The sequence below is a fragment of the Salmo trutta genome, chromosome 10, assembly GCF_901001165.1.
Source record: "Salmo trutta chromosome 10, fSalTru1.1, whole genome shotgun sequence".
Lineage (NCBI taxonomy): Eukaryota > Metazoa > Chordata > Actinopteri > Salmoniformes > Salmonidae > Salmo > Salmo trutta.
Genome location: NC_042966.1, coordinates 23639005 through 23657790, shown reverse-complemented (window position 1 = coordinate 23657790; position 18786 = coordinate 23639005). Strand labels below are relative to the sequence as shown.

General features: G+C 43.5%; 1 protein-coding gene across 2 annotated transcripts in view; it reads left to right on the top strand.

Annotated features, from left to right (window-relative positions):
• Positions 1-18786, top strand: part of kif19 (kinesin family member 19) — an 80672-nt gene that overhangs the window by 43673 nt on the left and 18213 nt on the right. For both annotated transcript variants that reach the window (XM_029765039.1, XM_029765038.1), the window contains exons 3-5: positions 4838-5036; positions 10424-10560; positions 14375-14500. In XM_029765039.1, the coding sequence (XP_029620899.1) occupies positions 4838-5036; positions 10424-10560; positions 14375-14500 (462 nt within the window). The remainder of the gene's footprint in view (positions 1-4837; positions 5037-10423; positions 10561-14374; positions 14501-18786) is intronic.

Below are 18786 nucleotides of genomic sequence, written 5' to 3'. Positions count from 1 at the left end.
AGATGCCATGCCCTGCCAGCAGCTGTCATGCATTACCGGGCGGGGTGGGGTAACAGGGTAACCAGGTAACCTAAGGAACAAAGGCAACAGATGCGAGAGGTGTGCAATCATCTCGATTGGCCTTAAAGGGTGTTCCTTAGCATAGGCACACACACACACACGTGCTCCTGTACTAAATACACTCTGGTCTAAGAACATCCTTGAATGCACACCAGAACCTCTCTTGAACAAAAGACATGATACTTAATATGCTCGCTAATGCCTACTGAAACACCCACATGGACACGCACACAGCCCTGCCTGTCAGGTACAGTAGGTGGTGCTGCCAGCCTGTCTGACCAGAGTAGAGTAGAGTAGAGTAGAGTAGAGTAGAGTAGAGTAGAGTAGAGTAGAGTAGAGTAGAGTAGAGTAGAGTAGAGCAGAGCTCTCAGACAGATAGGTTGAAGTACGTCAAGGCCAGAGCCATCTCTCTTCTGTCCTATGTCATCTCCACCCCACGCACACACGCGCGCACACACACACACACACAACGCATCAGTTCTGTCACGTTGTTGGTGAGGACACCAGACCGATGCGGTTCTGTAGGTTACTGAGTGTCTCTGACCCTGGCTAGAGAGAAGAGAAGAAGAGCTCCTGGTTTACAATACAATACTATGTTTCCTGAGAAACGTGATTCTCCCTACCCTCCTCTCATTCTCCCTCCACTCCTCTCTTCCCTCCCATCTCTTACCTCTCTCCTCTCTTCTGTTTGCTGATTAAGTCTCTGTGCGTGTGTTTTGTTCCCTCTTTCTCTGTGTAATTGTACGCTTTTAAAAGTCAGATTTCTCCTCTTGAATTTCAATCAAGAGGCTTCAAAGTGAGCGGCTCCATGACTGAGGGGTCATTAAACAGGGCTATGCTGTGCTGGGGATACTAGACCAGACCCAGGCCATTCAGTCACACACACACACACACACACACACACACACACACACACACACACACACGCACACAGGGAGACAGACAGACACACACACACACTGTCCTGAAACTAAAGGCCCTCTCTCCAGCCATTCAGAGCTGGACATGAACAGAACAGACTATTTAAACCCTGAACGCACCACAACATCCAGTAGTCCTGAAGTCTACTCAAAAACGTGAGTGACATCAAGACAATGTTTTAATATTCACCACAGTGTCCAACAGACTCCTCAGCTTTGACCGACTCCTCTGCTCTGGGGAGATAGCTAAGTCTCCCAGACCACCACTTAGTGAAGTGATTGTTTGCGATACTTTCTAGGTCTTTCCCCTGAGTTGTCATTATTATTACAGTTATTACATTCTGACTCTGTGCCACTGTGCGGTGCCCCTGTGGATGGACGCTGAATAGACCTGAGTATGGCTTGCCGGTGGGTAAAGATAGTGGATGATGGCGCCTGATGTTGTTCACCTTTCAGAAATGACATGGATGGCACAATATCTCACATCAATCACCAGACAGTCTGGTTGAGTCCCAAATGTCATCCTGTACCCTATACAGTGCATTCGGAAAGTATTCAGAACCCTTGACTTTTTCCACATTTTGTTACGTTACAGTCTTATTTTAAAATTGATTAAATTGTTTTTTTCCCTCATCAATCTACACACAATACCCCATAATGACAAAGCAGAAAGTTTTTTTGACATTTTTGTTAATGTATTAAAACAAAAAAACGGTAATATCATGTTTACATAAGGACTCAGTACTTTGTTGAAGGACCTTTGGCAGAGATTACAGCCTTGAGTCTTTTTGGGTATGACGCTACAAGCTTGGCATACATGTATTTGGTGAGTTTCTCCAATTCTTCTCTGTAGATCCTCTTAAGCTGTGTCAAGTTGGATGGGGAGCATCGCTGCACAGCTATTTTTAGGTTTCTCCAGAGATGTTCGATTGGGTTCAAGTCCGGGCTCTGGCTCGGCCACTCAAGGGCATTCAGAGACTTGTCCCCAAGCCACTCCTGCGTTGTCTTGGCTGTGTGCTCTGGAGCAGGTTTTCATCAAGGATCTCTCTGTACTTTGCTCCGTTCATCTTGCCGTCGATCCTGACTGGTCTCCCAGTCCCATCCACTGAAAAACATCCCCACAGCATGATGCTGCCACCACCATGCTTCACCATAGGGATGGTGCCAGGTTTCCTCCAGACGTGACGCTTGGCATTCAGGCCAAATAGTTCAATCTTGGTTTCATCAGACCAGAAAATCTTGTTGCTCATGGTCTGAGAGTCCTTTAGGTGCCTTTTGGCAAAATCTCCAAGCGGGCTGTCATGTGCCTTTTACTGAGAAGAGGCTTCCATCTGGCCACGCTACCATAAAGGCCTGCTTGGTAGAGTGCTGCAGAGATGGTTGTCCTTCTGGAAGGTTCTCCCATCTTCAGAGAGGAACTCTGGAGCTCTGTGAGTGTGACCATTAGGTTCTTGGTCTCCTCCCTGACCAAGGCCCTTCTCCCTCGATTGATCAGTTTGGCCAGTTGGCCAGCTCTAGGTAGAGTCTTGGTGGTTCCAAACTTCTTCCATTTAAGAATGATGGAGGCCACTGTGTTTTGGGAGATCTTCAATGCTGCAGAAATGTGTTGGTACCCTTCCCCATATCTGTGCCTCGACACAATCCTGTCTTGGAGCTCTACGGACCATTCCTTCAACCTCATGGCTTGGTTTTTCCTCTGACATGCACTGTCAACTGTGGGACCTTATATAGACAGGTGTGTGCACCTTTCCAAATCATGTCCAATCAATTGAATTTACCAATCAAGTTGTAGAAACATCTCAAGGAAGATCAATGGAAACAGGATGTACCTGAGCTCAATTTCGAGTCTCATATTAAAAGGTATTTTGCTTTGTTGTTATGGGGTATTCTGTGTAGATTGCTGAGGATTTCTTTACATTTAATACATTTGACAATAAGGCTGAAACGTAACAAAATGTGGAAAATGTCAAGGGGTCTGAATACTTTCCGAATGCACTGTATAGTGCACTACTTTTGACCAGGGTCCTATGGGTGCACTAGGGAATAGGGGGAATTGGGATGTAGACTGTGTGGGTGTGGAGGGGCACGGTGGCACTCAGGGCTCTATCTACCCCACAGTAGGCCCTTTGTATCTCCAGCTGCAGATGGATAAAAGTCCCTGTTTAAACCATCAGACCCCCGGATCTAACTGCTGCTCCGCCCGTCAGTTTCTCTTCACCACTTTAATTACCTGCGCAGGAGAGGCGGCCGGTGGTACCTTAATTGGGGAGAACGGGCTCATAGTAATAGCTGAAACTGAATAAATTGAATGGTATGGAGCACATCAAACACATGGTTTCCATGTGATTGATACCATTCCATTTACTCCATTCCAGCCATTATTATGAACCTTTCTCCCCTCAGCAGCCTCCTGTGCTGCACAGAGCTGGGTAACTGTCAGCCATTGCGGTGCTCACAGTCGTACTGTGGCAGATGGCAGCAGAAGTGAGAGAGGAGTAAGCAACCCAGCGCTGTGTAAATAGTGGGCTGAACTACACTCCAATGTATTTTGTAACAAGATACTTTCGAAAGATGTCATTTGTATTGGGCGGAACTACATTCCAATGCGTATTTGAATTAATTCTGAGTATTTTGTATGTTGTATTACACTGGGCTGAACTACACTCAAATGTATTTTGTTACAAGATACTTTCGAAAGATTATTTGTTTTTTCAAAATACAACATATTTTTCTATACCATTACTTTAAAGTAGTTCGCCATTTTGTGGCCCTCTTTCACCCTACATTGATATCTAAAGTATGATGGCACTATGGTGTGATAAGAGTGTCTGCTAAATGAACTCAAGATCAATGACAATTCCCAGTGTGCTTTGCAGTTGTTCATTTTAATATAAACATTTACATTTTGGTTATTTAACAGACACTTATCACACCATAGTGCCATGAGACTTTTGATTCCATTGTAGGGTGAAAGTGTAAGGGGTGCATAACTGGTGGCAGGGAAGTCAGACGCAGGAGAGCAGAACTAGGTAATAGCCGGAGCAGTTTAATTCCAAAACCAACGGCATCAAGAAAATAACAACTTGGGTACAAACTCGACGCGCACCTGTCAACATGTGCACAAGCACTTACAAACAAACAATTCCACACAAAGACATGGGGGGGAACAGAGGGTTAAATAAACAACATGTAATGAGGGGAATTGAGACCAGGTGTGTGAGAAGACAAGACAAAACAAATGGAAAATGAAAAGTGGATTGATGATGGCTAGAAGACCGGCGACGCCGAGCGCCGCCCGAACAAGGAGAGCAACCGACTTCGGCGGAAGTCGTGACAGAAAGAGGGCCACATAATTGTGAACCGCAATAAAGAAATGGTATAGAAAAGTATTTTGTATTTATAAAATATAAATCACAGCTTTCGAAAGTATGTTGTTACAAAATACTTTGGAGTGTAGTTCAGCCCGTGGAATACAAATGACAAAATATTCAAATACGTATTTCAAATACATGGAACAGAAATACTGCCCTCCTCTGAATGTAGCTCAATAACCCAGCTTCAACAACCCAACTTGGCTTTGGCAATGGGTTGTCAAGTGGCCCAAATGCAGGGTCAAAATAACCAAACTTGTTCTGTCCAAAATGTACCCAAATTTAGTTTTGAGTGCATTTGCATATATTGGTGTGTAGTCACAAGCCCTGCCTCAGGGATAATTGCAGTCATTCTCTACTGACAGATTCATAAAACAAAAAGTATTATTATATGTTATGCAATGTTTCTGTGGTATGATGACTAATCATTAAAATATCCCTTTTCTCACTTTTCATCCCTCTCTCCTCCCTTCCTCTCTGCTGTAGATGGTGGTACTGATGGACCCCATGGAGGATCCAGATGATATCCTGCGTGCCAACCGTTCCCGGGAAAAGACCTATATGTTCGACGTAGCGTTTGACTACTCAGCCAACCAGGAGGAGGTGTACAGAGCCACGACCAAGGGCCTAATCGAAGGCCTCATATCTGGCTACAACGCCACCGTTTTCGCCTACGGACCCACAGGTTTGTCATAGCTGCCATATCCTCTATTCCAGCGGTTCCCAAACTTTTTATAGTCCCGTACCCCTTCAAACATTCCACCTTCAGCTGCGTACCCCCTTTAGCACCAGGTTCAGCGCACTCTCAAATGTTGTTTTTTGCCATCATTGTACGATACATTTATTAAACATAAGAATGAGTGTGAGGTTTTGTCACAACCCGGCTCGTTGGAAGAGCTCTTAAGGACCAGGGCATAAATAATAATATAATAATAATCAATAATTATGCTCTTTATTTAAACATCTTACATATAAAACCTTATTTGTTCATCGAACATTGGGAATAACTCACCACAGGTTAATGACCAGGGTGTGCTTGAAAGGATGCACATAACTCTGCAATGTTGGGTTGTATTGGAGTCTCAGTCTTAAATCATTTTCCACACACAGTCTGCGCCTGTATTTAGTTTTCATGCTAGTGAGGGCCGAGAATCCACTCTCACATAGTTACGTGGTTGCAAAGGGCATCAGTGTCTTAAAAACGCGATTTTCCAAGGCAGGATACTCTGACTGCAACCCAATCCAGAAATCTGTCAGTGGCTTCTGATTAAATTAAATTTTCACAGAACCGCTTGTTGCAATTTCGATGAATCTCTCTTGTTCAGATATCGGTAAATGGACTGGAGGCAGGGCATGAAAGGGATAACGAATCCAGTTCTTTCTGCCATCTGTTTCGGGAAAGTACCTTTGTAATTTCGCACCCAACTCACTCAGGTGCTTCGCTATATCACATTTGACATTGTCCGTAAGCTTGAGTTCATTTGCACACAAAAAATCATACAATGATGGAAAGACCTGTGTGTTGTCCTTGTTAATGCAGACAGAGAAGAGCTCCAACTTCTTAATCATAGCCTCAATTTTCTCCCGCACATTGAATATAGTTGTGGAGAGTCCCTGTAATATTAGATTCAGATCATTCAGGCGAGAAAAAACATCACCCAGATAGGCCAGTCGTGTGAGAAACTCGTCAGCATGCAAACGGTCAGACAAGTGAAAATTATGGTCAGTAAAGAAAACTTTAAGCTCGTCTCTCAATTTAAAAAAAACGTGTCAATACTTTTCCCCTTGATAACCAGTGGACTTCTGTATGTTGTAAAAGTGTTACATGGTCGCTGCCCATATCATTACATAATGCAGAAAATACACGAGAGTTCAGGGGCTTTAACCTCTCTAGGGGGTGTGGCCAACATCCAGTGAAATTGCAGAGCGCCAAATTCAAAAACAGAAATACTCATTATCAAACATACAAGTGTTATACATCGGTTTAAAGATTAACTTCTTGTTAATTCAACCACGGTGTCAGATTTCAAAAAGGCTTTACAGTGAAAGCATACCATGCGATTATCTGAGAACAGCGTTTTGTTCAGTAATCCACAGGCTCAAAGGCAATCACAACAGGCAGACGAAAAATCCGAAAAGTATAAGTAAAGTTTGTAGAAACATGTCAAACGATGTTTATAATCAATCCTCAGGTTGTTTTTAGTCATAATAATCAATAATATTTCAACTGGACAAAAGCTTCGTCAATATAAAAGGAAAACAAGAAAGGCGCGCTCTCGGTCTCACGCATGGAAAACCTCTGGGACACTGAATGGTCCACTCATTCAAAGGATCTTACTCTGTCATTTTTCAGAATACAAGCCTGAAACAATTTCTAAAGACTGTTGACATCTAGTTGAAGCCATAGGAAGTGCAATTTGAGTCCTAAGTCAATGGAATCTGTATGGGCAGTCAATGGAAAACTACAAACATAAAAGAAATCCCACTTCCTGGATGGATTTTTCTCAGGTTTTCGCCTGCCATATCAGTTCTGTTATACTCACAGACATTATTTTAACAGTTTTGGAAACTTTTGTGTTTTCCATCCAAATCTACCAATTATATGCATATCCTAGCTTCTGGGCCTGGGTAACAGGCAGTTTACTTTGGGCATGCTTTTCATCCGGATGTCAAAATACTGCCCCCTACCCTAGAGAAGTTAACCATTTTCACTGTAGTGTCCAAAACGTCTTTCAAGCTGTCAGGCATTCCTTTGGCAGCAAGAGCCTCTTGGTGGATGCTGCAGTGTACCCAAGTGGCATCGGGAGCAACTGCTTGCACGCGTGTTACCACTACACTATGTCTCCCTGTCATGGCTTTTGCGCCATCAGTACAGATACCATCACATCTTGACCACCAAAGTCCATTTGATGTCACATAGCTGACCAGTACTTTAAACATATCCTCTCCTGTTGTCTTGGTTTCCAGTGGTTTGCAGAAGAGGATCTCTTCCTTAGTTGACCCCCCATAAATGTAAAGGACATATACCAGGAGCTGTATCAGGCCCGCCACGTCTGTTGACTCATCCAGCTGTAACGCATAGAATTCACTGGCTTGTATTTGAAACAGTAATTGTTTCAAAACATCTCCTGCCATTTCACTGATGCGTTGTGAAACAGTGTTGTTTGATGAAGGCTGTAATGAACACGAGGGGAGACAGAGAGCTGGTTTCAAGCGCAGGGCACAGCAGGTGTTTATTGTAAAGGACCACAGGAGGAGGCAGGTAGCTGGGTCCAGGGGCAGGCAGAAGGTCATACACAGGGGGTCCAAAAGGCCAACAATACAGGCAGGGAAAAGGCTAGTAATGTAGTCCGAGAGATCAGGCAATAAGTAGATAACAGGAAATCCAATAGGTTAAAGTACAGGCAGGGAATAGGCAAAAAGGCATCATTAGTGGGGCAGGCAAAAACTAAGGGGGCAGTAGCTCTTTGGCTGCATCAGACGTTGGATGTGCTCGTGGAAGCAGAACAACTTGTGTCGTTGACAGGTGCAGGTTTAGTACTGCTGGTAGTAGCAGTACTGCCAGTAGAGCTGGTATGTGTCTCTTTAACCATTTATCCATTTTCGAGCGAACGGCATGAGCAGCAGCTACATTTGGCTACGTACAGACCATTCGTGGAATTCCCGCGAGAGAGTAACGGTTAATGTGATGGGATGTTCATTATTTGATTAGACTATCTGTAGTGGTGTTATTTCGCTGAACACTAGATGGTTTAATTAGATTTTTGGCAGTGAAACGAGGCTACTCAGGTGAGAAAAAAACCTGTGTAACCTCGTTGGAAAATATAAATGGACTGTTTGAAAATGTGAAGAAAAAAAATGTTATTTTTTTTAATATATATTTTTTAATGTGAATCACATTTTTATTTGGTGTACCCCCACGGCATTGCGCGTACTTGGGAATACCTGCTCTATTTTAATTGCATGCATCTGTGTGAATGCATGTGTGCATGTGTCCTCTGTCCCTGTGTGTGTTGTCCTCACCTACCACACACTGGGCACCAGGGGAGAACATTACATAGGAAATAATCAGCCTGGGGGTTGATGATCCTGACTGCATGTATTTTTATCCAAGTTATTTCTTATTATTTTGTTAATTACAGCCATATAATCAAACTCATGTAGTGCTATCTTCCTTTTCCTCTTCATTCATCTGGTGGTTGTAGATTTTAATTAAGTCTGATTTGTTACCATATGGACTGGGGAGGGGTGTTGTGTGTCATCTCTGATTCTGCTTTTAATAGGAACAGGAAATTGTGTCATAGGGAGCACCTGACTGCCAAGAAGCAGGGCTCAGACAGACAGTCACTACCTAGAAAGACAAATACAACTGACCCAAAAGTAATCTTCCCCTCCATCCCTTCCTCCCTCCCCCCTTCCTCCCTCCTGCTGTCTGTCTCTCCCTGTAGACTCACTGCTCTTAATCTCTGCTCATCTCAAATTAAACTAATTAAACTCAGTGTGTCACAGTCTTGTTGTCCAAAACAGAATTAAGATCTGGTGACTAGGCTGTCCTTCTCCACCAGAACAGGCATGGTTTCTTGAAATAGAGCTTGACTGGGGTTAAGCTTTCAACAAGAAGGCTTTTTAATATTGAGTTTAAACGTAGTGTACAGCTACTGAATGTGAGGCAAATTCCTGTAAAAGGCCAAATAAATGAACTGAATTTAAAGGAGAAGTTTTCTTTTTTACAACCATGTCTCTCTTTTTGATGTACTGTAAATTGAATGTTATTTGAAGGGTCCAGATAGGTTTTTTGTGATTTCACTTGTTTTTCAGAAACTTATCCCAAACAACAAAACATTTCCTCATCATTAGGAAGTGATTTGCTGTTTAGGTTAAGGTTCTCAAAAACAAGTGAAATCACAAAAAAAGGTATCTGGACCCTTCCATAACATCTCAGCTAGTACATAACATTCTGAGAACCATATGTTTCTTAGGTGGGAATTTCAGTACTTCAGCATAATGTTTTCTCATGGTTCTGTTTAAAGTCATGTTCTCCAATTGTTCAGAGAATGTTAAGAAACAACGATGTTCTGTGGGAATTTCAGTACTTCAGCATAACGTTTTCTGAAGGTTTCCTCAGTTCTATTAAAGTCATGTTCTCAAAACATTAAGAAAACTTTCCATAAAAAACACAAGAATACATTAGTAACGTTCAAAGAATGTTCTAAGAATGTTATTTAAAAACACATACGTTCCGTTCTCAGTCAACAAAACTCTCTATCCTCTATCTTGTTAAGTGTGTTCAAGTGTGTTGGCCGCGCCTTCTAATTGGACACACCTGATCTTAAGGAGTGCTTGTTTCCTTTGAAATAGGGTCATTTTGAATAGACTAAAATGAACATCTTTGCATGCTAGCTCCATCCTGGTGGCGCACTGGACAAAGTCCATGGGTAGAGAAATGAACATCATAGGTTTGAATCTCACTGACGCCATTCCACAAAAAATAATGTGTTTGCATGATTCATGCCTAAGCAAATTAATTTCCAAGTGTCATGTCTGTGTTCAAAACAGTTAACCTAAGCTAGCAGAAAAGGATTTAATTAACTTCAAAATACCTATAATTTCCGTTCTCAGAACATTTAATTAAACTTCCCAGGAAAACCATAGTAAAAGGTTCTCAGATCCTCCATGCAACCAAGACATTTACATTCCCAGAACAGGTGTGATGTTCACTTCCGTTCTCAGAAAGTAAAAAAAAAAGTTCAGTTTTACCAATCAGGAAACTTATGGCTTAGTTCCCAGAATCAATGGGAAACCAAAAACGTGCGTTCCCACAACTTCCAGAGAACCAAATGTGCTTGCTGGGAACACATTTACATCATTTTTTTTTTATTTGGCTGTAAAAATGAAAACTTCTCCTTTAAGTGAACTGATCTTGCAGAAAGGGGTACAAAACATATAGTAATGACCCTGACCAAGTTGTTTGGTATGAACAATTTTATTCCCTTCAACTCAAACTGCAAACTGTGATTGTGAATATTTTCCTTCTTTGTGTGTGTGCGTGTGTGTCTGCGTGTCTGTGCTCAGGTTGTGGGAAGACGTACACTATGTTGGGGACGGACAGGGAACCGGGGATCTATGTACGGACTCTAAATGACCTGTTCAAAGCCATCGAGGAGACCAGCGATGATATGCAGTACAACATCTCCATGTCATACCTGGAGGTGAGAATGCATACTGTGTCTATGTCTGCTTCCCAAATGGCATCCAATTCCCTATATAGTGCACTACATTTCAAAGGTAGTACACTACATGGGGAATAGGGTGCTATTTTGGGACGCAACCTGTGTCTGCCATTGTTTCTCTTAGGAATACATTAACATGTCTAATGACATACATCCAACACAGCCGCCAGCAGCCTCATTGTGCTATAACAAACTGCCCTATCACCTCACCCACAAGGCTTTCAGTTCAGCTAAGGTCATCAACAGTCACCTTTTTTTGTCTTTTTTTTTAACTGCATTAAAGTTCCCGGCAACTAGGAGCACCGCCTCTGGGTGAGCGTTTTCTTGTTTGCTTATGGCGGAACACAGCTCATTCAATTCTGTCTTAGTGCCAGCATCTTACTGTGGTGGTATGTAACAGCTACAAAAAATACAGATGAAAACTCTCTAGGTAGGTAGTGTGGTCTACAGTTTATCATGACATACTCTACCTCAGGTAAGCAATAGCTCGAGACTTCCTTAGATATTGTGCACCAGCTGTTATTTACAAAAATACATAGGCCACCACCCCTTGTCTTACCAGACGCTGCTGTTCTATCCTGCCGGTGCAGTGTATAACCAGCCAGCTGTATGTTGATAGTGTCAACTGTCCTCCGGGTCTGCCAGAGTGGCCCGACTGCCCTCCGGGTCTGCCAGAGTGGCCCGACTGCCCTCCGGGTCTGCCTCCGGGTCTGCCAGAGTGGCCCGACTGCCCTCCGGGTCTGCCAGAGTGGCCCGACTGTCCTCCGGGTCTGCCAGAGTGGCCCGACTGCCCTCCGGGTCTGCCATAGTGGCCCGACTGCTCTCCGGGTCTGCCAGAGTGGCCCGACTGCCCTCCGGGTCTGCCAAAGTGGCCCGACTGCCCTCCGGGTCTGCCAGAGTGGCCCGACTGCCCTCCGGGTCTGCCAGAGTGGCCCGACTGTCCTCCGCGTCTGCCAGAGTGGCCCGACTGTCCTCCGGCCCAGCCCGAGTGGCCCGACTGCCCTCCGGGTCTGCCTCCGGGTCTGCCAGAGTGGCCCAACTGCCCTCTGGGTCTGCCAGAGTGGCCCGACTGCCCTCCGGGTCTGCCAGAGTGGCCCGACTGCCCTCCGGGTCTGCCAGAGTGGCCCGACTGCCCTCCGGGTCTGCCAGAGTGGCCCGACTGTCCTCCGGGTCTGCCCGAGTGGCCCGACTGTCCTCCGGCCCAGCCCGAGTGGTCCGCCTGTCCTCCGGCCCAGCCCGAGTGGCCCGTCTGCAGGGAGCTGCCGGGGTGGCCCGTCTGCCCGGAACTGCCAGAACCGGAGCCACCTCCAGGTATAGGTGGGTTGGGGAGGGGGGGTGTAGCACAGTGCCGTCGTTGACGGCAGCCACCCTCCCTTCCCTCCCTTTAGTTTAGGGGGATTTTTTGTTGTTTTTTGGGGGTTTTGTTATTTTTGAGGTGCTTCCGGTGTTAGCACCTTTAGGGGGGGGGGTACTGTCACGTCCTGGCCAGTATAAGGGTTAATTGTTATTTTAGTTTGGTCAGGACGTGGCAGAGGGTATTTGTTTTATGTGGTTCAGGGTGGTGTTTTTCTAGAAGGGCATTTGATTTAAGTATTCCGGGGTTTTTTGGGCACTGTCTGATATTCATTTATTCTATGTTTAGTCTAGTGAGTCTGTTTCTATGTTTGGTTAATTGGGGTTGGGACTCTCAATTGAAGGCAGGTGTTGTCTATTTGCCTTTGATTGAGAGTCCCATATATTAGGGTGTGTTTGTGTTTGTCATTTGTGGGAGATTGTTTTTGCACTGTGTTTTTGTATAGCCTGCAAAACTGTTGCACTGTCGTTGTTTATTGTTTTTTGTATAGTGTTCACGTTAGCGATTAATTAAATTCAAAGATGAACACGACCTCCGCTGCGTATTGGTCTACTTTGTCAGATGAGGACTTTTCTATTTCTTCTGAAGACGAAGACAAATGTGACATTTTGTTAGGGCACCGAGTGAGTCTATGCAACTTATTATGTGACTTGTTAGGCACATTTTACTCCTAAACTTATTTAGGTTTGCCATAACAAAGGGGTTGAATACTTATTGACTACTTTGTCAGTATTTGAAAGTGGTTCCTTTTGTCTGCAGGCATAGTTTACCATTGTGCTTCTTTTGTACAATTAATTCCCAATTTCTTTCCAGGATCAATCACCATAATGAAAAGAAGCCTTGACAAGGAGTGATGTAGCAACCTTCTCATAAATATGGCTTCCTTCTAAGCAAACAGTGACGCACGCAGAGATTCAGTTGTTCCTCCTGTCTTCGTCTAGGCAGAAAGAGAAAGAAAGTGACAGATGATAGACAGCTTTTTATTAAAATAACAAAAATGGAAAGAATGCTTAATCAGCCAAAGACGTACATCAGAAAAATATTTCTAGAGTAGAATCAGCGACAGTCCTTGTGATTGGAAGAAATGAGCCTTGAAGACATACAAAGGGCACGATGCCATTGGTTTGAAGTTTGACACTCGCCTATTTGTACTTCTACTACAAGCTATTCTACAAACTATTCTTTTACAAAATATTCTGCAATAAATGGGTAGAAAGTAGAGAGTAGCAACACATGGTTAAGAAAGTTGAAGGTAACACTGGATGCCCATAGCATACCTTTCATACTGTAGTCCTGTCCAGCTCTGTGATGGCTGTACTGTGACATAGTGAGTGTTTGTCTTGTTGGCCTCTAGGGAGCAACCTGATGATCTGCTGCTGCCCTCTCTCAGCCCTCCTATCACTACACAGAAAGGTTCAGTGTTGTTTTATGGCCCTGCTAAAACCATACTCACATCTGCTCTCTCTGCTCCCTTGCTCTTTCAAATCAGCCTCCTGTTTCACCTGTTATTACACAGACATAAACTAAATACAAGTATGCACACAACTGCACATGCATACGCGTACGTAGTCTTTTAACACCCATGCACTTAGTTCAGCTTCTATTCTATGAGAAGTTCCTATGTTTTTACCCTCTGTTCATACAGTATGTTACTACCCTAATGAGAGGAGATGTGTTTTTTCCCCTTCACCTGAAATGAAAGTGTTTAGATGGTAAGAATAACTGGATAAACACTCTCCTGTCTGTCTCAATCATTATTTCCCCCTTGAGGGAGTTTAGAGTGGTCCTGTGGTTCTGGGGTTGGTTATGAACAAGGATAGCCTACTCTGCAGGACAGTAGTGTTTTCTTTACTGGCACACTATGATCTACCCTCCCCAGCCGCCACACATCCCAGCCTATCCCCATCTGTCTGTCTCCCAGTGGTCTCTCTCTCTCCCTCTGTCTCTCTGTGTCTCTCTCTCTCTCTCTCTCTCTCTCGCTCTTTCTCTCTCTATTCCTGGTTGTCACTGTTGATGTAGGGATAAGAGCTCTCCACGTGAAATCATAGTCAACACACAATGATCAGCCTGTATGAAAGAAACTTGAGCTGCTGACGACGGACTGTCACAGAACAAGTTGGGCTAGCTAAATTAGGAGTTAGTAAAACAACAAAAGAGTTTGTATGTACAGTACTAGTTTTAGACCTTTCAAGTGTGTCCACATTGCGAGAGGTATTTTCCATGTACATGTCCCAAAACCATTGTGTCAACAACTCCAAAAGAAAACTCTCCAATGGAAACTTAACTAATGTTTCTCCCAACTGTCACTATAACAATTCCTTGGATATAAGAATTCCTTGGATCTAACAATTTCTTGAATGTTGAGCTTTTGAGATGTGATTTGGAAGCTGAGGAGAAACCTCCTGACTCTCCTGACCATTCCCTGTGTTATGTTCCCAGATCTACAACGAGATGATCCGGGACCTTCTCAACCCGTCTTCTGGGTTCCTGGACCTGAGAGAGGACTCTAAAGGAGAGATCCAGGTGGCTGGCATCACAGAGGTCTCCACTATCAATGCCCGAGAGGTGACTGGTCACACCTAGGAACACTTACTCCATGCTTTACAAGACCACACACTATACAGTACATAAAATACATACACAATCCATACATTATTCTAAATCAGTATATTGTATATTATGAAGCCTACACTCGAAAAAATGCTGGGTTACAAAACAACTCAATTTGGGTAAATATTGGACAGAACACATGTTGGATCATTTTGACCCAGCAAGTTGGGTCACTTAGTTGGATTGTTGGGTTATTGAGCTATGACCCACCGGGTCAGATCAAAAGACTAGGGGCATGGCTTAGTAGGGGTGTGGCTTTCAAATAGTTATTTTTGGCCACCTGTGAACACATACTCGTCGAACATCTCATTCATTAATATGGAGTTGGTCCCATTTTGCTGCTATAACAGCCTCCACTGTTCTGGTAAGTCTTTCCACAAGATGTTGGAACATTGCTGCTTGGGACTTGCTTCCATTCAGCCACAAGAACATTAGTGAAGTTGGGCGCTGATGTTGGGCGATTAGGTCTGGGACGCAGTTGGCGTTCCAATTCCTCCCAAAGGTGTACAATAGGGTTGAGGTCACGGCTGTGCAGGCCAGTCAAGTTCTTTCACACTGATTTCGACAAACCATTTCTGTATGGACCTCACTTTGTGCACGGGTGCATTGTCATGCTGAAACAGGAAAGGGCCTTCCCCAAACTGTTGCCACAAAGTTAGAAGCACAGAATCATCTAGATGTCATTGTATGCTTTAGTATTAAGATTTCCCTTCACTGGAACTAAGTGCCCTGCCCTGAACCATGAAACCCCCCGTCCGTCGGACTGCCAGATGGTGAAGCATGATTCATCACTCCAGAGAATGCTTTTCCACTGCTCCAGAGTCCAATGGCGGTGAGCTTTACACCCCTCCAGTCGATGCTTGGCATTACGCATGGTGATCTTAGGCTTGTGTTCGGCTGCTCAGCCATGGAAACCCATTTCATGAAGCTCCAGACGAACAGTTCTTGTGCTGATGTTTTTTCCAGAAGCAGTTTGGAACTTGGTGGTGAGTGTTGCAACCGAGGACAGACAATATATACATGCTACGGGCTTCAGCACTTGGCAATATCGTTCTGTGAGCTTGTGTGGCCTACCACTTCGCAGCTGAGATGTTGTTTCTCCTAGACGTTTCCATTTCACAATAACAGCACTTACAGTTGACCGGGGCAGCTCTAGCAGGGCAGAAATTTTATGAACTGACTTGTTGGAAGGTGCCACAGTGAAGGTTACTGAGCTCTTCAGTAAGGCCATTCTACTGCCAATGTTTGTCTATGGAGACTGCATGGCTGTGTGCTCGATTTTATACACCTGTCAGCAACGAGTGTGGCTGAAATAGCCGAATCCACTAATTTGGAGGGGTGTCCACATACTTTTGTATATATAGTGTAACTGTCATTCCGGTTCATGTTCTGTTGTATTATCATCACATGTTAAGGTTGAGCACTGACACTTGTAGCTTTTATGATGCTTACACAAGAGTATGAGTTCCTTTCGACTAGAGCCTATGTCACTTTGTTATAATATTTAAATAAATGTTATTAAATGTTTGTTAAAATATGTAATGTGCAACAGTATTGAAGGAAAATAAAAATTTGCAGTGAACAAACTTACAAACAGGAATGACATTTACTCTCACGGGTGGCCAAAAATAACCATCTGAGGCCTCCCGAGTGGCGCAGCGGTCTAAGGCACTGCATCACTGTGTCACAGCCGGTCTAAGGCACTGCATCACTGTGTCACAGCCGGCCGTGACCTGGAGACCCAGCATCGTCCAGGTTAGGGGAGGGTTTGGCCAGACGGGATTTCCTTGCCCCATTGAGCTCTAGCGACTCCTGGTGGCGGCCCGGGCGCCGGCAAGCTGATGTCGCTCGCCAGCTGGACAGTGTTTCCTCCGACCCATTGGTGCGGCTGGCTTCCAGGTTAAGCGAGCAGTGTGTCAAGAAGCAGTGCAGCTTGGCAGGGTTGTGTTTTGGAGGACGCATGGCTCTCGACCTTCGCCTTTTCCCAAGTCCATAGGGACGTTGCAGCGATGGGACAAGACTGTAACTACCAGTTGGATATCACGAAATTGGGGAGAAAAAGTGGTAAAAGTACCAAAACATATATATATATAAAATACTATCTGAAAGCCTGAATAGGCCACGCCTCCTAAAAATGAGCAGATTAACCAAACATGGGTTTATTTACCCATCATTTGGGTTTTTATTCACTTTTATGCTGGGTCGACCCAGCAGCTAGATCTTTTTTAATGTAAGCCATAGGTTATTTTCAGAAGGTGTGGTCTAGTTGGGGCATGGCTTTCCAATAGTTATTTTTGGACACCCGTGAGAGTAAATATCAATCCAGTTCATCATGTTAAGTTTGAACAATGCAAATAAATGTTTTTGCACATTACATATTTTTATATACATTTTGTAATATTATTATTTAAATATTATGCCAAAGTGGTAACTATCCCAACATTGGGAGTTGAGGAACTACTAATGTAAGCCTCATTAACACTACAAAAGTGACGAAAGCTACACAAAATTCAGTGCTCAACCTTAACATGTGATGACAATACAACAGAACAGATTAACCGGAATGACATTTACTCTTAAGGGTGGCAAACAATAACTATCTGAAAGCCACGCCACTACTAAGCCACGCCTCCAGGGATCAAAGAAAACAACCATAAAGTTGACTCTACTGGCTGTGTCAAAATAACCCAACGTGTGTTCTGTCCATTATATTATAACCCAACGTGTGTTCTGTCCATTATATTATAACCCAACGTGTGTTCTGTCCATTATATTATAACCCAACGTGTGTTCTGTCCATTATATTATAACCCAACGTGTGTTCTGTCCATTATATTATAACCCAACGTGTGTTCTGTCCATTATATTATAACCCAACGTGTGTTCTGTCCATTATATTATAACCCAACGTGTGTTCTGTCCATTATATTATAACCCAACGTGTGTTCTGTCCATTATATTATAACCCAACGTGTGTTCTGTCCATTATATTATAACCCAACGTGTGTTCTGTCCATTATATTATAACCCAACGTGTGTTCTGTCCATTATTTACCCAGCGCTGAGTTGTTTTTAACCCAACGTGTGTTCTGTCCATTATATTATAACCCAACGTGTGTTCTGTCCATTATTTACCCAGCGCTGAGTTGTTTTTAACCCAACGTGTGTTCTGTCCATTATATTATAACCCAACGTGTGTTCTGTCCATTATATTATAACCCAACGTGTGTTCTGTCCATTATATTATAACCCAACGTGTGTTCTGTCCATTATATTATAACCCAACGTGTGTTCTGTCCATTATATTATAACCCAACGTGTGTTCTGTCCATTATATTATAACCCAATGTGTGTTCTGTCCATTATTTACCCAGCGCTGAGTTGTTTTTAACCCAACGTGTGTTCTGTCCATTATATTATAACCCAACGTGTGTTCTGTCCATTATTTACCCAGCGCTGAGTTGTTTTTAACCCAACGTGTGTTCTGTCCATTATATTATAACCCAACGTGTGTTCTGTCCATTATATTATAACCCAACGTGTGTTCTGTCCATTATATTATAACCCAACGTGTGTTCTGTCCATTATATTATAACCCAACGTGTGTTCTGTCCATTATATTATAACCCAACGTGTGTTCTGTCCATTATATTATAACCCAACGTGTGTTCTGTCCATTATATTATAACCCAACGTGTGTTCTGTCCATTATATTATAACCCAACGTGTGTTCTGTCCATTATATTATAACCCAACGTGTGTTCTGTCCATTATTTACCCAGCGCTGAGTTGTTTTTAACCCAACGTGTGTTCTGTCCATTATTTACCCAGCGCTGAGTTGTTTTTAACCCAACGTGTGTTCTGTCCATTATTTACCCAGCGCTGAGTTGTTTTTAACCCAACGTGTGTTCTGTCCATTATTTACCCAGCGCTGAGTTGTTTTTAACCCAACGTGTGTTCTGTCCATTATTTACCCAGCGCTGAGTTGTTTTTAACCCAACGTGTGTTCTGTCCATTATTTACCCAGCGCTGAGTTGTTTTTAACCCAACGTGTGTTCTGTCCATTATTTACCCAGCGCTGAGTTGTTTTTAACCCAACGTGTGTTCTGTCCATTATTTACCCAGCGCTGAGTTGTTTTTAACCCAACGTGTGTTCTGTCCATTATTTACCCAGCGCTGAGTTGTTTTTAACCCAACGTGTGTTCTGTCCATTATTTACCCAGCGCTGAGTTGTTTTTAAC